This window comes from Pleuronectes platessa, chromosome 7 (genome assembly GCF_947347685.1).
Source record: "Pleuronectes platessa chromosome 7, fPlePla1.1, whole genome shotgun sequence".
Taxonomy (NCBI): domain Eukaryota; kingdom Metazoa; phylum Chordata; class Actinopteri; order Pleuronectiformes; family Pleuronectidae; genus Pleuronectes; species Pleuronectes platessa.
Window position 1 is genome coordinate 23,710,610 of NC_070632.1, and position 23,007 is coordinate 23,733,616.

The 23,007-nt window shown below is 37.7% G+C and overlaps 2 protein-coding genes and 1 pseudogene across 2 annotated transcripts; all 3 read right to left on the bottom strand.

Moving 5' to 3' along the window:
* Positions 1-939: 939 nt before the first annotated feature.
* Positions 940-10,076, bottom strand: LOC128444785 (troponin I, fast skeletal muscle). The gene is made up of 6 exons (XM_053427442.1): positions 9,994-10,076; positions 5,048-5,087; positions 4,812-4,940; positions 4,005-4,094; positions 2,308-2,481; positions 940-1,017 (listed from the first exon to the last, which is right to left on the bottom strand). The coding sequence occupies exons 1-6, from the start codon at positions 10,074-10,076 to the stop codon at positions 940-942; spliced, it is 594 nt and encodes a 197-aa protein (XP_053283417.1).
* Positions 10,077-10,804: 728 nt separating this feature from the next.
* Positions 10,805-12,885, bottom strand: LOC128444420 (troponin I, fast skeletal muscle-like; annotated as a pseudogene).
* Positions 12,886-17,699: 4,814 nt separating this feature from the next.
* On the bottom strand, positions 17,700-22,662 carry LOC128444419 (troponin I, fast skeletal muscle). Its single transcript, XM_053426901.1, has 7 exons — positions 22,611-22,662; positions 21,350-21,382; positions 20,429-20,465; positions 19,131-19,259; positions 18,910-18,999; positions 17,978-18,151; positions 17,700-17,888 (listed from the first exon to the last, which is right to left on the bottom strand). Exons 2-7 carry the CDS (start codon positions 21,355-21,357, stop codon positions 17,811-17,813), a joined length of 516 nt encoding a protein of 171 aa, XP_053282876.1. The 5' UTR covers positions 21,358-21,382; positions 22,611-22,662; the 3' UTR covers positions 17,700-17,810.
* Between the last annotated feature and the right edge of the window lie 345 nt (positions 22,663-23,007).

Genomic DNA, 23,007 nt, shown 5'->3' on the forward strand with positions numbered 1-23,007 from the left:
CTCCTGGAGAGAAAGAAACTGAGGACACTCTTTAACCTTAAACTGAGGTTTTCTTTAAGAAATATCTTGAACGTCGACCCAAACACAATGTTTTTAAGCTGCTCCATCAACTCAAATGGAAATATTCAATTGTCTTGTGCCTCATTTTATCTATTGTACACATTTACAGTCTTCTGAACAAATAGAAAGCTCTGTGTTTTTAAAATGAGTTTGACCTACATGTTGTTTTCCATTAAACAGGTTCACACTAGTTTCCTCTCATCATGTCCTTAGAGATACAGACACAAATCAGCAGTTTTAAGATGTGTTTGATTTTATTTAGTGATACTTGTGTTGAAGTTGTCTTTTATCTGGTGTGTCTTCCAAAGGAATAGTTCAACATTTCAGGAAAAGAAAAAAGAAATTTCTAAGGTAAAGGTAGGTGCTAAGGTAAATACATCCTCTAGTCAAAGTTCAGACTTCAGAGAGAGATGCCTCTTCTTATCCTACTCTCAGAAAAACAGTACTCAATCACATTTACCAGAATGTTAAACTTTCTTTAGGATGCTTTCACTAACTTATAACTCATTATAATGTGCTGTTTAAGTGCGACTTTGATGAAGTGTGATTTGGAAAAAAACAAAATGAAGAATGATTAAAATGCAGATAAAAGTAGCAAACAAACTAAGTCTTATTTCAAAACATTTATTTCTGATGACTCAGTGAAAACTTGTACATTTTGAACTGATGTGTCTCTGTCAGATCTTGTGACTGTTACTTTGGTTGAGTTCAGTTTCTCTGGGAGTGAACGTATCACAAAAAAAAAAAGAAAAGAAAAGAATGGAAGTGTCTAAATTCTTGTCCCAGTGTGTCCTGCTTTGACTCAGGGACACATACATTCCGTCTCTCAGACAGCGGACAGAAATGTCTCCCCTGCCATCGTCATCTCCAGTCCAGGATTTAGGAAGTCTCGAACATCTTCTTCCTGTCGGCTTTATCTTCAATGTTTTTACGCCAGTCGCCGACTGCCTCTGTTGACTGGAGAGTAACAACAAAGACTCATTAACACAAAACATTAACATAACACAAGAACCTTCCTCCATTTTCAGTCAGTTTGAATCTAAAATGGGCCAGTATGTCTCCTTTTCTATTAAATAACAAACTTTTTAGTTCAGAAGCCCTGATCACCGCTCATTTAATTTGAGTATAAAAATCAACTTGCAGCCTCTTTAAGCCTGCTTTAGATACAGTTATGAATCTATCACATTGAAAGAAATCTGTAAAACTAGTATTATCTTCTTTCGTTAAGTTTGAACTTTTTCCAGATACATTTTCATGTAATAGTTGGTTTATATTGGAAACACATTGTTTTTTTTTGTTAATGTACCAGCAGAGTTTAATAGAATAAGAGTTTTAGGACACTTGTTACATTATTAGGGAAGATTTGGATAATTTTATGTCACTGGTATAATCTGGTTCTTATGGGAAATTCTGACATCTAAAGGATACCAATAAGCAGCTAGTTAATAGTAAATGCAGACTGTGCTTAGTAAAGACAGGATTATTACTCTGTGTGTTTGTCAGAGGGCAGTGAGAATCATTGGTTTCTTTGACAGCTCAGAGACCTATGAACATTGATCAGTGGTGGGAAGTGAAACAGGGATATGGTCATTTAAGATGGACAGTATTGTGACCTGAGTGTTTAAGACAGCATGATGAGGAGACCAAATGTATGGAAGTTGTTTTCTACCAGAAGAAAATGGTGCTTGCTTTCTGTTTAATAGTTTTAACTCAAAGTTTCCCGATTCTAATTAGTTTGCCCAATTTTTTGCTTTGGATACATTTTCTGAATGTTTCTTTTACAATCTCAATATACTTTTTTAAATATGTCATGACTTTCTGGATGTTAATTTGATGTTATACTTGACTGATGTGATTTACTGTCTTTGAAACTTGGGATTTTGGAAGGTGATAATCATCAGTGTTAGAAAATATGAATTTACCATCTTCAGTAGCTACATTTTTGTCATTTCTTCTGATTGATCACCAACGGCATCATTAAATCATACGTTTTTATATATGATCAATAATGATTGATTGAAGTGTAACATTGATATTCTAATGAAAAAACTGAATCAGATGAGAACTTGCTTGAACTCCTGGAAAATAAGGATCAAGGTACTTCTCCTAGTTTACCAAAGTATTAACCTTTATACCTTAACTTCTTAGGAAGCTCAACACAAACTTGTTAAAGCTGCACGGTTTGGTCTGGACTGTCAATTCAAGTGTCACATGAAACACAGTTTGACATTTGTAATCTCTCCTCACCTCCTCTTTGACCTCCTTCTTGACTTGCTTCAGGTTGGCCCTCAGGTCCATGGTCACCTTGTGTTTTCCTCCCAGCAGAGCCTGCAGCATGGCGTCAGCAGACATACGCACCTTCTTCAAGGCGGGTTTCTTCACTCCGGCCAGCTCCACCACCTTCAGCTTCAGCTCCTCGATCTGGAGGCAGAGAAACATCAGTGACGATTGAGTTCATATGTGAAACCAACAGGTTTTAGGAACAAGTACTCGCTCCAAACGATTACAGAAAGTCTCAGATGATGCTCAAAGACAATGCCTCATCTACCTACAACCTTTTCTGACAAGTATATATGTTTTTAATTACAGTTTCTTCACTGAACACTAAAGGAGTGTTTTTCATGCATTACACTCATGAGATATTACAGTGACACTAATATGTGTTTGCAAACTTTGAGTGTTTACGGAAATGCTTAAAATACAACATTAGTGAACAGGATAAAAACATTGTAACCCTATCCCTACCAGACCTTGTAAAAATTCTCCATGACCCAAAGTAAATTTAATATATTGCTTATTAACATTTATTCTTAAACTAAAAGGAGATACAATCCAAAGACAGATGGAAACTAAACTCAAGTTTCAATTTTATGTTCCTGTTCTATCAATCTATCTATATAGTGTAATTTGGTATGGTAAGCTGTCAGCACAGTTTAAGTCTAATCTTGAACGCCTCGTTTAAACGGCCAAATGTTGCCCTCAGGCGGACGGTTCAGGATACCACACTGCAGACTGAGCTGGTACAAGAATTCCTTTATACCACTGGTTTACTTCCAACATGTGAATGTAAGCACATACTAACCTTATAGTTATTAGAGTCATAATTATTTGCGAGAAATAAGGCTCATCCAGAAGTGCATTAAATGTTCTCACATACACCTTATTATAGTATAGTTATAGCAGCAGATGAGGGGACAGACAATTAAACACATTGAGACAATGTGATCTGATCCCACTCTCCAGCTCATGTCACATCCTCCTGTTTGATTACAAAAAGGATAGTAGAAGAAGAAGAAGAAAAAGAAGAAGAAGAAGAAGGGTTTCCTGTGTTTACTCGTTAATGGATGCTGCTGCCTTGCTGATTTGGAGCTGTCACATGTGATATAATTTTCACCCACTAAATTGTTGTATGTGGATTATTGACACCACAACTGCATTTACTCTTGTTCTCAATGGGGTCAGAATGTGTCCACGGGTGGTTCAACTGATCAGATCACAATCCATCCCCAGTGCATCATGAATATATTTAATTTTGTATCATCTGATTGTTGTCTGATCTCACAAAATGTATTTTAACGCAGGTAAATGGGGTAATAGATTTTAACAGAGTTGACAATGTTGGACAACTGAACAAGTCATTGTTATTTCGAATACGTTTCACTAAGAATCACCAGACATAAGAGTTGTCCTCTGCCATTTGTTCATCTCACTTTAGAAATCTAATGATCTGTAAAACCAGGTAAAATTTATCAGTTGCTTTATCAATGTTCATTTCTAATTGGTAATGTAACCATACAATTGCAGATTCTATAAATTTCTCTAAGCAAAGTTGCTTTAGCAAGACAAAGATTTAGGAAATGTCAACTTGGACAAATCCAATTTTAAGTCTCAACAACTGACCAAACAATGATTTAAAGCCAATTACTTCATCTCATGTGTCTCACCTCCTTGTCGGCCTTCTGTACTTTGGACTCAGCGTCGTACCTCGCATCGTCAATTTTGTCAATGAACTGGTGGATCTTTTTGCACAATTCCTGTTGACAAATAAATACATGAAGCAAACCACATCTGTTCTAGCTAATAGGTTATTCTTCCATCCCACAAAGGAATATTGTTGTTTTTACTCCACTATCAGCTGAAAAATACAGTTTCTACTTACTTCTAAGATTTTACACAGAAAGCATGTGTCATAAAAATGACACTTTGTTAGATTTAACAAATAATCATTGTGTTAAATCACTGACAATAATCCGTTTTTTTACATTATTTTATTTAATACTCTTTAATTTCTATTTATTGATATTATCTTTGTTCGTTCAGATTTCTATTCTTGGCTGTAGCCAAGAAATAATCAAGTTTTTACAAAGTTTTATATAGTTTAATAAAGTATTTCTGATGAATAAAGTAGTTCTTATCCTGGTTCTGAGCCTTTGTTGATGTTCATCTTTTGCAATGGTGGATTGAAAGGAACAGACAACTTTTTGATAGCTCCACCATAAGAGGATTTCAAACCTTTTCTCTCTCTGTGCTGGAAAGAGCAACAGTTGGGGAAAACTCCAGCTTTAAGCTTCAAACAGCTGTTAATCTCTGGAAACTTGAGCAGGGTTGAGTTTCCAATCATGATTTCAATTCAGTTTCAGAAGCTCATTCACTATTTGAGGCAAAAGACTGAACATTCTGTCTATTCAACATCAGAAAAACTCAGAAACTGAGTATTTGCATCAGTGATGAAGATATTATTGATGTCTCACCATGAGGGCTGCCTGGTCTTGGTTGAGATCAGGGGCTGGACATGCCTCGGCCATGTAGGCCTCCTTTGTCTCCACAGCATCGATCTTCTCCTGCTCGATCCAGGTGGCAGCAATCTGCAGCATCAGACTCTGAATGGACATAAAAGTATGATGGGTCAAATTTTAATTAAAAGGTTTTACTGACACTTAAACACTGCTGAAAAAATCCCGGTGAAAAGAGGAGGTGTTATGCTCACCTTCAGGTGATGCCTGCGGCTGGACGTCATTTTCTTTACACTTTGAGGCAAATATAAGAAAGTTACAATCAGAAAAGGATGGAACTTTTGTGCATTACATTTATTTGCTCTTTGGCAGAGTTGCATAAGAACGCTGATATTACATATTTGTACGTCAAATATAAGGAAACAACGCACGCTTGTTATCTTAGCTTAGCGCCAAGGCTGAAAATGAGTCAGCATGACAAAATTGTCGTGGAGTACCAGACCCTCTAAAGCTCAACCTGCTACATATACCTTAAACACAGTTTTACATGTGGTTGTGTGCAAAGAAACACAATAAATCATTGTTTTTAGTGATGGAGGTGTTGGGAGGTGAATGTGTTGCTTTCGGATGAAACCAGGCTCAATGTTCCTCCTTGTTTTCATACTTCACGCTAAGCTAAGCTAACTGGCACAACCTGCACCAGTGCACAGTGACACATGAAGGTCATGGGGTCCATCAAAATCAGATTATAACCTAGTTTATATACATTTATGAAATGTATGTGATTATAACTAAAACCTTCATTGAACCCAGTCCGTTTGTTTATTGTTTAACGCAACATTGCACAAAAACATCTAGAGAGGTTGCCATGACAGTTGGTGGAAGGATGCGTGTGTCAGGAAGTTTTTTATCACGTTGTTTAACATTGTGCAATAAAGTAATATTTTGAACAATTGGTGTAAATAAGTGTAAGCAGTTTATTTGTATTTAATGGGACTGTTGGCAGAGTTAAGGGCTCTACTGAGTGTCCATCTAGGTTTAATGTCTTGTTAAGCCCGCATTTATTTAGAAACCAGACAGTAACTAACTTGATTTACAAATGGCCCTTAATGAAATAAAACCAGCTACAGCAATACAAATAATAAGCTACTGCTACTGTGATAAGTTATGGATTATTGTGGAACTAGAAAGGTGTTAACAAAATGAGTGGTTGAACAGTAGAGGACGGCGCCGAGGAAGGCTGCTGTGTCTCACGCTCTCCCACAGCTCTTGATATTCTATTTTATTCTATTTTATACTATTTCTATTTTATTTTTTAGGTTGTAATTACTTGAGCATTGCTAGAAGAGAGCCTGTGACCCAAGCATTTCACTGCCAGCGACTGCTTAATGTTATTGTTGTGCATTTGATAATAAAAAATCTTGAATCTTGAATCTTGAATCTTGGATAGTCCTCGGAGGATCCACTGCTGAATACTATCCCCTACTGACAGAAACCAGCATCACAGGATATAATACTCCTGTAGTGTAGCGCTCCCAAAATGAACCCTCTACCCTGCTGTGTGTTTGAGTTGGGTATTTATGGTCCAGCAGCTGCGCAGTCCAACGTGACACATCATGACACACTATCATGCAACGCACTAATACATTAGTTCCCACTGATTAAATGATGACATTGATTATTCAGCAATGAATGCTTCTGCAGCCCCGTAGAACTGTGTCTGCTGTGACCATACCCTTATTGTACAGACAGGAACGCACGTAATTTATAACCCAATTTTTTTGTTGCTATTCCTGTACAACAGCAGCACTGGCGTCCTTCACTTGTTTCAGCAAGATTTGATAAAGTTAGCAGTAGCCATGAGGGATAAATCATGTCACACCAACACATGAATAAAATATCGGCACTTAAAGTGAAGACAATGAAGCCGATGAGTTAACCTGTCAGTGCTTCATCATGCAGTGATATGTGGAGGGAAAACAAGCCGCAACCATTTGAAAATACAGATCGATTAAATGTATTAATATAACATCCTCAGCCTGCAGTTGATGTGTTTCTCCTCACACATGCCAGCAACACTTACAGCTGCTGATATCTGAAGCCAAAGGTCGAGCCTATAAACCATCCTGCAACATTTATATTCACTATGACCTTTACCTCACAGATGATTCCAGAGTTTCGGTTTCAAATCATTTCAATGTTATTTGTATTGCGCAAAAATCATAACATACATTATCTCAAGATACTTCACATATTAAGGTCAAGATCTTAAAAATGATAGAGACCCAACAGTTCCTAGAATCTTTGCCGGGTACATTTATTAATTTATTATCACATTTATTTGGATGTAGAAAGTAATGGTTCCTAACGCTCCAAAAAAAAGCTCCTAACATAACTTAGACTTCAAGAGAAGTCTGCATTTGGGTGCAGGTTCACAAAATAGACTGATTACATTTTTTATTTCAGTTGAATTCAGTTTTTTCAGTATTTTTGTAGCACAAAATCATAACATACATCCTCTTTTTTTCAGAATGTCAAAAATATTCAACTTCTGTTGTGATCACAACAGAACGTTTTTAATCAAATCCTATGTTCATTCTGATCAAACATCGCTGTGGGAACTGCACTGGTATTTAAATCCAATACATCCCTGAGATGTGTGGCAGTGCCCCAAGGTGGCATAAAATACATCTAAAGACATGCTGTTTTAAAGAGTCAGATGAAATGTGCATAGTTTGAGTGTAGCTTTCTTTTGCAGGTTAACAAGACCAGTACAGTGAAAAGGAGAAGAAAAGACTGTACTCACTCAGACATGTTGGCTGCTTGTGATCTTTACACCCTGTTCAGAGACAGAAAACACTCAGTTAAACACAGGCAGACATGTTCTATATAACACACTGACTGGACTGGACAAGTCTTGTTGCCCCCATGTTATCCATCAATGACCCTTTGACCTCCAGCAGGTAACGTGATCCACTTTACTATCATGGAAAACCGGCTGCCGGTGTCCACAAACTGGCTAAATTTGGATGGGCGGGGTCAGATGCCGTGGCCCTGGAGCTGAACAGTTGGCTCCTCTGAAGACATTCTGCTTGGAATTTAACTTCTTACGGCGAGCCAAAGAACTGAGCACGAAATGCCACCAACAGTGCAATCAAATGCAGCGCAAAGCACGTAGTGAGGGCTGTTAACACCAACTCCAACATCTTGCAGGCATGCCGGCGCCGGGGGGCGTGTGCAGAAACTGTTAAGATCCTAATATGAAGAGTCAGACACGAATAATGCAGAGGCTTTGAGGCTTGAAACTGGTCAGTTTCCCCACAAATAATGATACTGTGAACATATAAAAAATTATAAAAAGATTCTGAATTATTATTATCAGAACTGGTTCTCTTCCACCACTCTGGATAGGTATTCCATGATTTCAAAAGTGGTCACAAACATAAATCTTCGTTATAAAAGGAGAATCTCAAAAAAGAACAGAAAGACTGAACAGAGAAAAGCAATATAATATATGAAAATTAATTTTATCGATTTTTTACGTATTCGAAAATTAAGCGGGGATGATCTAACATGCACTTCTAACTTAAGTACCAAACCTCAACATTTCAACAACACAATGCAAAACACACAAACACATCCAAAGGCCATGATCTTGCACTAAGACCCCATCAAAATAAACATTTGCATCAGTTTCACTTAAGGTTTGAATAAAAACGTCAACGTGCCTGAGCTAAATGCCCTTCAGTGTCCTTCAACCAGTACAGTTAATCTCAGCTACTGTTTCTACCTCCAAACCTCTGAATGCAGCTTCAGGGGTCAAAGATCACACGTGCAGCACCACCTTTAATAATCTGTGGAATAAACCAACCTCCCACTTGCTAACAAGAACCTCAGTGTGACTCCCTGTATTGTTTGCTGCCAGAGTGAAAAGAAGCGGCAGGAGAGACTCTCACCTACTGAACGGGACGAGGAAGGTGAAGAAGAAGGGGCAGACACGCTGCCAAGTCCCATACAGTAAAGAATAAACAGGGTATATAGGATGCGAAGTGCCCACTCAGCAGAAAAGTCAGCCCTCTTTATGGTAGTGGAGAAACTTCAGACCAATGGGCCAACCGGCTCCAGAAATACCTCTGCAACTCTCAGGAACCTCGTAAATTTCGGCTGCAGGAAGTCGCCTCCATGGACTGGATGCTGAGACGCTATCAGGTTCCCTCCCACGGAGACAAGCAAGGGGGATGGAGCAATTGTTACACAACAGTCGGAGCGGAGAGGGTGACATGATTAATGTAGCACAGATACAGTTTCCATTATAGCAGCAGGCCAGCAGTGAGTTGTAAAGCTGCTAGTCACACGGCCACATGGCGCTTTGGTACATTTCAGTGAACACGAGGCTTCAGGAGCTTGATTTAAACAAAGCAGGTGGGGATCTTCCAAAGTTTACAGTCTGAGAAGACATGTGTGGTCTGACTGAAGGCGTCATGTTCACTTCAGATGATCTGTAGCCTTTACACACATTTCTGCTCAGAGGGAGAACTGTGCGTTTTGTCCTCCTTCACTGGAAGTGGGAGCATCTTGCCGAACATTGAAGAGAGGAGGCAGAATTAGAGCACGCAAAAACTTTTTCACTAAATAAAAATTCAAAAACACAGAACAAAGTGGGTGATTCAGTTCTTTCATTATATTAATCTGAGTGGATGTAATCACTGCACATATTCAGCTAAAGTGATGAGGATGATTTACTGTGAGAAAATTCTGCAGATTTGAATATCAGTCAGCCAATAAATTCTTCTTCGATAATGAAGTAATGAATTTATGCCATTCACTATCCAATCAGCTTTGGATAGTGGACGGCTGTCATCATATGCCATTAATCAATGAATACAGTACAAGGACATGTAGATTCTCTGGGAAAAAACATACTTTTATAATTTTAACATCAAAAATATTTCAAGTTCAACAGAACCTTTTCAAAACCTAATATGTCAGGTGGAATTTTGGGGGAATTTGGCTGAATTGTTTTGACTTGTAAACATCCTATAAATGTAGGTTCACTGAAAAGCGGGAAGAAAATGTTTTATGAAGTAGTTTTATATGAAATACTCAAAACACAGCACAGATGTTTAATGCAAAAGTGAGTCAAGGCCTGAGACGATATATAGTAGCTTAAAAAAAGTGGGAAAAAGAGATAGTTACTCACCGTTTGTAGATGTCCATGTTGCTGCTGCTTTGTTTGCCAGATGTGATGAGGAGGTAGAGCAAAGAGTTGTGACTCAATGGCATTCAGCCACATGTCATGACTGACAGTAAGGAGAGATGAGGATGTGCCGAGCAGCAGAGAGGAGAGTGAGAGGAAGGCTCTCTGCTGACATCTGCTGGTTTAACAACAGCACAGCCCTAAATTAACTGGAGTAATATACTCTCCCTAACTTGAAGCTGGGCCAAGTCAAACATTTATTAAAGTTAAAGTTTACGTTACTTCTTTACTGTGGGGCAATACTGAGGTTTGGGAGGTTTCAGATGAAAGATAGAAATGTAGGTATACATTTGGTCATGGCTACAGAATGGCGGTCTTATATCACTGTGAGAGACCCCATGGTCCTGTGATGTTGATAAATATCTTGTTAAATGGTTGCAGTTATGAATTCAGTCTACTATCCGGTAGACGTTATCAAATGACCTACATCTATCTAACCTGATGTCGTACCCAAGTTTATTGGATCAGTGTTAGAAAAGGTGGCCTGTAAAAAAAACTTGTAGGATCTCTGATATCTCTATAAGTTTCATCAGGGCAGATATTGCCAATATCTGTAGTTACATAGACATCTTTACTTCCAATCCGTCAAACACTGTCTGTAAAAAACGACCGAATCACAGCATTGCCATATTCCAAAAAAATGGAATTTAATTGCACAAGATTTTCCAAATCAATGAAAAAGGTCAGGTGTAACAGTGGTAAAGGATGTTGCAGCTCAGAAGCAGTGAAAACAGAAAGTTGAATTTGAAAGTCTTTAAGAGGTCTCGAACATCTTCTTCCTGTCGGCTTTGTCCTCAATGTTTTTACGCCAATCGCCGACCGCCTCCCCACCCTGACAAATGTAGAGATTTGATGAGTGGGATTTTGTCCATCATGTCAATGGGGAAAAAAATATGGAATAATGCCTCACCTCCTCTTTGACCTCCTTTTTGACCTGCTTCAGGTTGGACCTCAGGTCCATGGTCACCTTGTGTTTTCCTCCCAGCAGAGCCTGCAGCATGGCGTCAGCAGACATACGCACCTTCTTCAAGGCGGGTTTCTTCACTCCAGCCAGCTCCACCACCTTGAGCTTCAGCTCCTCGATCTGGAAACACAAACAGAGACTTAAAGACCAAACACAGCAGGGTGATACAGTCATACACACCGAGAACCACACGGTTACTACAAAGGTGATGATAGATCACCAAGCGACTTCAGGTGGACAGTTAAGTTCCATGTGCTGTTTCTGCTTCGAATAATGTTTCTACACTGGACGCTACAGTGACGCACCAGTACAGAGAGATATTACCAGACAGATTGGACTGGGGGCTGGTTAGGAGCCTTTACTGGTTAGTTTGAGATTACTAAACCTAAGCATACCTTAATCATTTGTCAGAAAAAACTTTTATTTTGGAAGAGACTGAAAGCCATCAGAATGAATTTAAACCAGAAAAAAATATTATTACTTGAATATTCAATGTGTACAATTTAGATAATAGTGGTGAAGTTGCAACTGAATAACCCTCACTTCACCCTTTTTAGTTTGTCCAGTTTGGGCTACTGTAAAAAACATGGCGGCTTCCATTTCAAAATAAAGGCCCATTCTAGGGTAAAGAAAACAACAATTTGTACAATTTAGATGAAACATCACCAGAATTACTTTTTATTCAATGTCGCTAGATCCCTTTCACCAAAATCCTACACATTGAAGCTTTAATTAAAGGACAAGGTAGCAAGTAGTTATGCTGTATTTCAGGCGAAATGTAAAAGTCTAAATCGTTCGTACAGTGCTCCACAACAAATGCAACAACAGCATCTGATCTACTCTCCCCCTGGGTAGTCATCATCAGTAATCATCACTACATATTCTTATATATTTTATTGTACTATCCACTCCAGCAGCACAAGAACACTTTCCTACTGGACACTGACACAATCACATCATTGCATTCCATTCCTCTATCTGTAAGTTTGTTCTCCGTATGTGATTTATGTATGTATGTCAGTGGTGTGTGAAGTGTACAAGCTACTGGATGATCTGAATTTCCCACGGGATTAATAAAGTATCCATCTATCTATCTATCTATCTATCTAAATAACTCAAACCATGAGTATGAGGAAGTAAAGCCTAGAATAACATTATGTCAATGGATTCACTGAGAGTCTTAAACATGAAAGAGAGACTTCTGTAAACTCATCCAATTAATATTCCTTTTAAGTGTCAGAGACGTGTCTACCTCCTTGTCTGCCTTTGCAACTTTGGCCCCGTTGTCGTATCTGTCCTCATCGATCTTGTCAAGGGACTGGTACAGCTTTTTGCAGAATTCCTGTCGATAAGGAAAGAGAAGAGTTTCTCTCACAGAATCAGCTCTCCATCACTTTAGGTCCTCCTCAATTTGTATGTTGTAGGGTTTTTTACCACCAGAGTTGCTTGGTCTCCACTCAAGTTGGGGGCGGGGCAATTCTCTGCCATGTAAGCTTCTTTGGCGGCTGCAAGATCAGTAGTTTCCTGCTCCAGCCAGCGAGCAGCGATCTGCAGCATCAAACTCTGCAGGACAAGGACACAAAAAGACTCTGTAATTTATATACTGGTCTTTTTTTTCTCATTAAGGCTGCTATAACTGATAGTTTTTATCTCCAGGGGGCAGAAGCTCTTATAGTTAACTGGTTTGATCACAGTGGCATATTTGTACATCCAGTGGACAAAGAAACATGATCATACCACTGCAGTTGTGTTTGTCTCTGTAAGCAGCCTGAATCAAAAAAAAATTCCTGTGGAACAATAAAGACATTCTGTTCACTTTGTTTTACCTTAAGGTGATGCCTGCGGCTTGATGTCATCTTCTTTCCACTTTAAACAATGGAAACATCATATTAATAACAACATTAAATGATTGCACAGAAAATCTCCCCAAGGTGTTAAAGGCCCCAGGTAAGATTTATTATGGATTTATAGGCTGATTGTTTCCTCCATTATTAGTCAATATTATTAGTCAATAAAATGTCAGAATAGTAAAAGTACAAACAGTCAAATTAATTATAAAAGTATAATTAGCTCAATGGATAGTATATCTACAAATAGTAAAATTTCATATATAAATTGTAATACATGGCAATAAGAGCTCAGTGAGATCCAAGTTGAATAGAAATGTCCTGTTCTGTGTGACTAAAAGTCTTCAAACCTAAAGGTATGTATTAACCATTACATCTGTTATAGGTGTAACTTGTATTTCGATCCTTCAATCGACATTAGCTCCTCTAATTATTTCAGCCTTGATTCACACAATTTTGGGAAAGCAGGGAATAATAGCTCTTGGTGTTTGTGGAAGTAGCAAAAAAAGACAACAAAGAATAAAGTTACACTTACTCAGACATCTTGGCTTCTTTTTGGTTTCAGACTCAGGCAAAAAATCTGGCAAAACCGAAAGACATTATTCGACAAATCTGAATATAGGATGTTTGACTGACTCTGAACACTTCACACACATTTAGTTAAACACATTTAAACAAAACACAGCTGCTGGTTTAGAAACGTCCATTCAATTTATTTATTCAGATCTACACTTAATAGTAGTTAGTGACACACGTCAGTTTACATCAGGATCAAACCTTCGACCTTTGACCCTGAAGTTGCATAAGTGACTCTTTGATCGACAGGAGGAAAACTACACCTGTTTTGTTTGCAGCTCCATTGCAGCAAAATATAACATCAGCACTTTCAGTTTTTATGGACTTGACTCACTGACAGAATCTTAAACAATTAGTTTAATCTGTTAAACAAAAAAATAAGAGACTAAAGGATTTGACAATTACTTTGACAATTTACATTTACACACTGTCACACTTTGCAGCAAAACATATCATTTAGTTATTTTGAAATTGTATTTGGAATCTTTTTTAATGTATGCAGAATTTTCTGAATCTTCTGAATGTTTTCATAATGTTATTGCTCGTAACTTTGTGTTTATTTTATGCATTAATGTTTGTTCTTCTGGGTTACTTGTGTGTCTCTGATCATTTCTCTGTGATAAAAATAGAAACTTTTAGGAATCATTCTCGAATCCTGAGTCATCAGGTCAGAGTTAATCCTGGCTCAGAGTCAAATGTCAACAATGACGTTTACGATGATTTGTTTATGAGCAGTAACATGCAAGGAGGGAAGTAATAAGAATCAACAAGTGTCAATTATCAGGTTGGTGGGTCACAACAAAATAAAAATAAAAGCTTTTAGTTAACACTTTTTCCTATAAATAACAAAGTGTCCCATTGTGGGACTAATAAAGGACTTCCTTTCTTATCTTATCCTTTCCAAGTCTTTTTGGGATGTTTATGTGGAATATTTAGTTGGTATTATTTGTTTCTTGCTACTCTTCTATAACTTGAATCCTAAACATGGTTCAGATTGACTACGTATGCAAGATATATTTTCACATTTTGAATTAATATTTAATATATTCTAATTGAATTTGGGGAAATATCCCATGAAAGAATACCTTGTAAATAAGTTGTTAATTATAATGTGAATATAAAAGAGTGTTATAAACAAACTCAGTCATTTTTTTGAAATTCTACAAAAAGTTGAAAGGTTCTTGTACAAATCTATCATCATGTTTGCTACTAAGTATCCCTCATTCCCTTTAGCCACTAAATCCACAAAGTAAAAGTTTCTCACCTACAAAGTGACGATGAGGAGGGCAGCAGAGGCTGTCTGGAGGACTGGGAGACTGTCAGGTAATCACAGACTAAAAGATAAACATTTCTTGGGGGGGTATATATGGGCTTAGGTGGGTGATCAGAGGTCTCTCAATATGGCCACGTGGAACTCTGAGCCTAACCACGTCCATGAGGGGCTGAACAAATATCTTCATCCTTTGACCTTGTAAATCAAATTTACAATCTCTGATGCTGGGTCAGCAGTCCTCAGTGAGACGGGTCAGGCTGACAGCAGGGCAGGAAGAGACCTGCAACAGAGTCAAGAAAGACTAGACCTAATGAAGAAGATAGTCATTGATAGTCAACCTAAAAACAACCATCATCGTTAAATATTCCATATTTACAGTCTCTATACTTTCAAAATGTTAATTTTATATAGCAACACTCTAATTACTGATACAGTGTACCTCTTTAGCCACATTCATGAGTCAGAAAACTGTTTGGGACACCTAACCATAACACACAACTTGAGACAATGTATGTTGTTGTTTGGCGAAATTGAAATTGAAACAGCCGCTCAACTTCCTGAGGCACAACCTTCATTGGTCTTTTTATAAACCTGAAGCATGTTCCTATATTGTAATACATCATAATTGTATACTAGATGTGATTATTGAGCATAATAAGCAGGTTAAAATATCAAGACTTTACATAAGTTGTTAATTATCATTGAGGTAAAGTGACTGAATGAGAATATCATTCATTCACCTGGTTCAATGCCACAGATATGAATCTCTGACAGCTTTAAAAAATATTTCCAATTGGGAAAGTTTCAACAAACTGCTGAGAAAGTTGAATGCAGCAGTTCCATCAAAAACAAATCCATTTTTGTTATAAATATTAACTGCAAATAATTCTGCCATTTACTATTTTATGGGAGCAACACTTCATCTAAGTAATTGATTGATATTTTCCCAAAATGTCATTGATTCTTATGAAAATGAAGATATTAAACTACAGTGAGAAGGTTCCAGCTGACATGATAAGCAACCAATCTCAATATTAAACATGTAGTCATAATAGATAAAGAGATTTCAAAACACATTGAATTCTCCTAAAATAAGGTCAAGCACCTTATTTGTTGCTGATTTGAAATCAGAGTTGTTTCAGTTCATGCTGGATTCGGACGCTGCAACTGAAACACAATAAAGGCAGAAAAAAGGGGCGTGAACAACTAAGTAACATCGTCTGAAACATGAGAAAATTACTAAAACCATTGAAAGCCAAACTGATGCTGCTCACCTTCTGTGTGACTGAGCTGTGTCCATCTCTGGTCAATAAGCTCCATTTGAAAATGATTATGTTTTTATGATGAGGAATGAAGTACAGACATTCTTCAGCCAGTAAGGCTTCGTTAACTGGTTTAAATCTCAGTCATCCTCCTTCTTCACACTGATATCTACTAAAATGTTTACTGCTGAACAACAATTGAGACATATTCATTGTATTAGAACATGTTAATCATGTTAAAATATAAGTATTCAAAATATTTAAAACACAAAAACAAGTAAATACAAATTAAGTACTTAGAGTTAAAAGAAAACAAACATGAACATTAAAGCAATTCAGCATTTTATTTAAGCTTTTTTAATTTGCCACACTAAAGTAATTGGCTTTGGTAGATTTTCTACTTTTTCAGTTATTTTGTGCTAAATTGTGATTAAAATGTTTGGAGGGATTTGATTTACTTTGAATATCATTTTTTTCCGGTCAATGAAATCTGTCCTGAAATCTGTCCTGGACAAAAGACTGCTCACACTGACTACTACAAACACTGCAGGTGTGGAACATGAAGAACTCTGCTGACACTATGTGGTCAGTATGAGCAACACCATAGCCCTGTACTGATACAAAGTATCTGTGTATTTCTTATTAAGTTAAAAATAGAAATAGAAATAGAAAATAAATGGTAAATGGTAAATGGTTTTGTATTTATATAGCGCTTTTCTAGGCAAATGTGCTTTTGTATTTTCTTTATTTCCAACTACAGGTAATTGAGCTTTGGTATAGGGTAGCGAGTGTTACCTTGAGATTAGAGTAGTTCATTTTTGATATTCATACAAATATTATTTGCTTTCTTTTACAAAAGAGGAATATGCATTATGTGAGCAAAAGAGAATATAGAAAATTAAAGAAGAAGATGTCAACATTCACTTTTCACACCTCCCTGAACACATGAATTAACTGTATTCCTGCAAATTCATGTTCATATATTATTAAATTGTTTCGCCAATCATTGTTTTGGTAATTGCTGCCTGGATTATGTTCATGAACAGATGGAAAATAGAAAAAAACTTTGACATTTGACAATTTGACTGATTGTTATATAGCAATAGAACATTTTTGACACAATGAATATGATAAATAACATATTTCATTGAGTAGAGCATAATCCAGTCAGCATGACCTTTCTGAGGTTGACATAGATGGAAACATGGGTATGGTGTCTTGTCCGTCCATGATTTGCACACCACTACAAAGAGCAAAACACAACCCTGATAAATCTCAATCTCACCTTCCAACCTAATTCATCCTAATCAGTTACATTGATCTCTGCACCAAAGCTTGGATGCTTTGCAAAGACTTTAAATGTGTAAAACCAAGATACACGTTTGCATGAAGTGACACAAACAGGCATGAATTTTGTCTCAAGGTAAGTTTGCTTTAACATTTGACAAAACAAAACAGCGAGAAATATTTTGTTTTGTACAACGATCAAGATTCGATGATGGTGTGTCGCGTGCTTCCTCTGTAGTGTTGAGCATCACTGAGTTAAAGACAGAATACCTCATGAGATCAGATGTAGGAAACAAAGCATGTTTATTACAAAAACACTAAGAGCAGGAGGTTGTCAAAAGTGAATCCCAACACAGAACCAAACGGGAAGTGTGAGGCGAAGTTAAAGAGTAGTTACCATTCTTAACCATTCGCTATACAAATGTACAATAAGACACCAAGCTGAAATTTACAGTTTTAATGAAAGAAAAGTTTTTTTGAAATCGATGAAAGAAATCATAAATTCCCCCAAAAAAGTACTATGAACCGGCATAAAGAAAGAGTTAAGTTCTTTAGGAAGTCTCGAACATCTTCTTCCTGTCAGCCTTGTCCTCAATATTCTTACGCCAGTCGCCGACTTGCTCTGAAGGCTGCAGGACACAAACAGTGCAGTCAACACTTGTCCACAGTTGAAATCGTCTTTTATTACCTGTGGGATTGTCCTCCTGAAGAGACTCACCTCCTCTTTCACCTCCTTCTTGACCTGCTTCAGGTTGGCCCTCAGGTCCATGTTGACTGTGTGCTTGGAGCCCAGCAGAGCTTTCAGCATGGCGTCGGCAGACATACGCACTTTCTTCAGAGCGGGCTTCTTCACGCCTGCCAAGTCCACCACTTTGATCTTCAAATCATCGATCTAAGTGCAACCAGAGCAGCTCAAAGGTCAAATAAAGCCAAATGAGTGTCAGAGTAGATGTTTGCTATAAGGGATAAGTCTTTTAGATACTTCCAGTCATGTAGTTGTATTCATTGTAAGCAAACCCCATGAAAACCTAGTACAGTCAATCAACTGACAGTCTGTGTTGTTTGAGTTTGAATATACACCTGATAGATCGTATTTAAATGTTCTATAAATCGAGCTGTAAATGAACAAACATAATATTTGCAATAAAACACTGGAGACTCTGGGTTGTGTACTGTATACTGGAGTGGAGATTTCTGGGTATGTGGAAGAAAACTTCCTCGAGAGATAAGACAAGTTTGGATATTTTCTTTCAACTGCATAAGCAATCAACACTTAATTGCCCATTTGATTAGCACCATATTCAATGAAATAACAAGAAAAATACGGAACCATTAACCTTAAGTGTCATCAACATTAAACTGGAACAAAAATGTTTGCATACCCTCTGAGACATTATAACTGTAGCACAGGAACAACGGGGTAAGGGGAGAGATTGGGGGTAAATATCAGAAGGAAGTGGCTGAGCTAAACACAAACACACACGCAGTCACACCTGCTTTGTATTCAGTCCAAATAGGTGTTAAGTTGCTAATGTTTTTTTCCCTCTCATTTTTGTCTGTTTATTCTCATGTGGAGAACAGATCAGTGCAGAAGCAGCAAGAGGAAAGGATGAGGAGGAGGAGGAGGAGGAAGAGGAGGAGGAGGTTTACCTCTTTATCGGCCTTGCCCACTTTGGACTCCAGGTCGTACCTCTCTTCATCCACTCTGTCAATAAGGGCGTGCAGCTTTTTGCAGGTTTCCTTAAACAGGAGAGACAGAGGTGATGTCAACATCAATTTCAGATCAGTTTAACCGAAACATCGCCATGCCAAACAGATTTATCTGAGTACATGGCCCGAAGTGTCAAACTCAGAACTGAAGTGTGTCTTACCATTAGTGTGGCTTGGTCTCCACTCATGCTTGATGCTGGGACGGCTTCAGCCATGTAGGCCTTTTTGGCTTCTATGATGTCCTTCTTCTCCTGAACAATCATGGTCGCCGCAATCTGGAGCATCAAACTCTGAAGGACAAGAGGCACGTCAATGGCCAGTCGGGGAAGAAGGCACTCAGCGATAGCGTTCACCGGGTTTTAGGTCACATTTGAGCATGTCAAGACATCCAGAGGAAATTATTCCAAAAAGTGTTTCATTCAAAACTACTTATTCTAAAATGTGTCCTTAAACTTGTTTTGCTAAAAATAATATTTCCAACCTATCTGTCAGGTGAAAGTGAGCATTCAGGAAGCAAAGTAGTTTAATTCATTCAAGTCAACATGGAACACAACAACTGAGCCAGAGGAGGGCACACAAATGAAGGAAACAGATTCCGTTACAATAGCTCATCAGACAAAGGGCACTCATCTCATTGTCCACAGAAGTCGTACATCCCATAAACTCCTTTATCAGCAGTTTAAAGGAACAACAGACAACAAATGGATCCTGATCTCACAGAATCACTAACGTCACCTTCTTAGAAACACTCTATCGTCAGAACCAGCTCGCAGGCGTCGCCATATATATGTGTGTGCGTGTCTGTGTGTGTGTGTGTCAGAGTAGTTATGACAACACAGAAGAAAACTCAACTGGAATAATTGTGACTTTATGTGTTTCAATTACATATAATACTTCCATGTTACTTTATTTAAATAAAAATAAACTTTAGTTTAAACATTAAACACAGAATATATTTAATCAGACGACTCTCAAGTTATTTAATTTTTTCACAATAACTCAACATAATAGAAAAAACTAAAAACAGCCCATCTCAATCCAAAATAAAATCTAAACCTCCCAGCAACAACTGTCATGTCTCCCATAATGCACGCAAACACAAAAACATCCATACATATGTAAGCAGCTGGTTTTCTGTAACTACACTATTCAATATGATTATTATTCATTTCCCTCATGATCACATAGCCAATGTCACACAACAATACATTAATGTAGGTTAAAAAATGAAACATCAGTCCTTTAATAAAGAAGAGAATTGATTCAGCTTTGTTTCTTGATTAACAACTTTATAATAATGGTGTTGGATGTTCGGGGCTCTGCAATATAAACCGTCAAAACTTCCTCGCAACGTAAGAAACAATGTGCAGCTTTAATTGTGCAGGGCTCTTTCACAATCTGAATATATGTTGATTAGTTTAGCTCTGAAGACTGAAAGTAGCTGTGGACTCGCTCTCACCTTGAGATGATGCCTGCGGCTCGAATTCATTTTCTTCCTGTAACGAGCACAAACCACACTGTCAGTGACTTGACAGGAAATTGTCGAATCAAGCAAAACAGTCACTTGTTCTAAATGTCTGATCCTGATAGATGGAAAATAAAAATAGGTGCTGTTGTTCTGTCAGCAACATTTTCTTCAAGCATTTCTCCCTCACTGCATTTTAGAAAGAAACACTGAGGTTTTCATACCTCGACATGTATATCATGTTTGGTTTTCCTCAAAATCACAGCAGAAATAACTTTTGTTCAGAAATGATTTTTCTTCAAGTGGGATCCATTTTTCGTGGAAGTTCCTTCCTTGTCTTGTCTCTTCATGTTTCCTTTTGTTATCTTACCCTTTTCTTCACATCATCACTTATTTAATTTATTCTACCATATTCATCTCTTCTTAGTCAGATATCAAGCAGAAAAAAGGACATTGTCTGAATCACACAAGACATTTCTCTCTTTCTTGCTCTTTTTTTTGGACCTCCTACTTTGACCTTCGACCCTTCCCTATTGTCCTGTTTACTTTTTCTCTTAACTCATTCCTTCCGAGTATCTTTCCTTCTCTCCTCCTTGGTCATTATATTTCTCTTTTAACTTGACAACCTTTCTTAATCCTTCCTACATTCCTTTGCTTACTTCTATATCTATCTATCTATCTATCTATCTATCTATCTATCGATCTATCTATCTATCTATCTATCTAGCTATCTATCTATCTATCTATCTATCTATCCATCCATCCATCCATCCATCTATCTATCTATCTATCTATCTATCTATCTATCTATCTATCTATCTAACTAACCTCCTCCCTCTTATCAATGGTGAATACTGCATGCTTTATACATGGCAACACTTCACACTTTCACTCCAGAAAAATACTAAAACTTACTCAGACATGTTGGCGGTTTCTTTTCTTCACAGCCTGTGCAAGGAAGAAAAACAGAAAAGAAGAAGAAAGTCACTGAGAAACTGAGGGACGATAAAGGATGTTATAATCTGCTCTCTGCTTAAATACCGCAGCCTCCTCTCTTGGAAATGTGATCTATTCGAACAGTTGATGAGGGGCGATGGTGATAGAGCTAAGTTTGGAGTTTGGATCAAATGTCCCGACTGACGCCTGGGAGAAGCATCCAAAACCAAATATCCTCAGGGAGTTATCGCTTCAATTCCTTCCATGGAGAAAAATCCCTGCAGCACAATGTGCTGCCACAGCGAGTTAGCTAAGCCAACTCTGGGATGCCAACACACACTGCAAAAACAAACCCGTCTCAACCAGTCACACTGACCTGTAATCAGATTTCAAGTTATTTCAACTAAAAATAAAATCAGGGTTTCAATTTACTCTCATGTCTTATGAGTCTGAAAACTGTTAGAATCTTGAAATATTTGAGAAATTTCAGACAAATTTAACAATCAATAAACACTAATAACAAAATGAGGCGAGATTAAACTGTTTCTTTAACCAGTTAAAAACCCATTTAAGACAATTCCATGTTACTTTGATGATACGCAGAGAGAAGAGAAACTGCACTTGGTTCCATGTTTTTTGTGAAATAGACCAAATTTATTTTCTGAAAACGGTCAAATCCCATCATCCTCTCAAATCCCAAAAAACTAAAGACATGAGCTAAAATAATCAAACTAGCTAAAGCTAACACAATTTTTTATGAAAATAAATAAATTCACCATTGGTCCAAAATTAATATTTAACAAAGGCAATCTTATAAAAATCTTAACACTTCCTCACTTCCTGAAACAACCCAATTCTTCAAAGATGATGCCTAACAGTTATGAACGATCAAGCAGAGATCTTCAGCAAAAGTCAATAGCAAACAAATAAGCATCATCCAGCCTTGGTTCATTAAAATCTCTTTGCAGTGCTGTTTAAACACAGTGCTCAGACCTCATCAGCCAGTAATCAGCCCTCTCCTTCACATGGGCTCACATATCCTTTCACTTATAAACAAACTCCAGAGGTCAGGACTTTCATCGCCTTAGCACTTTCACAAGCAGGTCTACTCAAAGAGACTCTAACGGACTCCACACTGCTGCTTCATATCAATTTACCAGCTCCGTCCAGGCATGCAGAGAGGAGAAGGCAGAGGAGGAAGAAGAAGAAGGAGAAGAAGAAGATGGGAAATTAGTCTCACCTACGATGGAACGGAAAGTCAAGGAGAAGGGCACCAGTGGCCAGAGGCAGTTGCAAGGAGTGATCCTGGGTCTGTATATATATGTGAGGGCTCGGATATGGCTATGGAGCTCCTGTTTATGGAAATGCTGGATCTTTAGACCAATCGGTAGCCAAGCTCCTGAAATATCGACAACCTATGCCAACTTCACCCTTTAATTCAGACATCTTCAAGGAGGAGCCTGGTATCATTTTAGGTCTCTGCTCAGTGGGTAGGAAGCTATAAAAAGGAGGAAAAGTATGACGAGGCTTCACATTCACTGTAAAACCATCAGAGACACAAACATTTAACAACATCAGGACAGGACTATAGAAAGGAGTGGGACAGTAAAGTCTGCCTTGTTATTGTGCTTTGTTTA

Bases quoted from the DNA above. Each gene is read 5' to 3' on its own strand.
- LOC128444785 (XM_053427442.1), bottom strand. From the start codon at position 10,076: ATGCCATTGAGTCACAACTCTTTGCTCTACCTCCTCATCACATCTGGC. The intron at 5,088-9,993 runs GTGAGTAACTAT...TTTGCCTCAAAG, and splicing joins AACATGGACATCTACAAACG to TGTAAAGAAAATGACGTCCA. The intron at 4,095-4,811 runs GTGAGACATCAA...ATTTGTCAACAG, and splicing joins AAGACCAGGCAGCCCTCATG to GAATTGTGCAAAAAGATCCA.
- LOC128444419 (XM_053426901.1), bottom strand. The intron at 19,260-20,428 runs GTGAGAGCGAGT...CTTGTCCTTCAG, and splicing joins GCCGCAGGCATCATCTCAAG to AGTTTGATGCTCCAGATTGC. The intron at 17,889-17,977 runs GTGAGTCTCTTC...TGTGTCCTGCAG, and splicing joins AGAAGGAGGTGAAAGAGGAG to CCTTCAGAGCAAGTCGGCGA.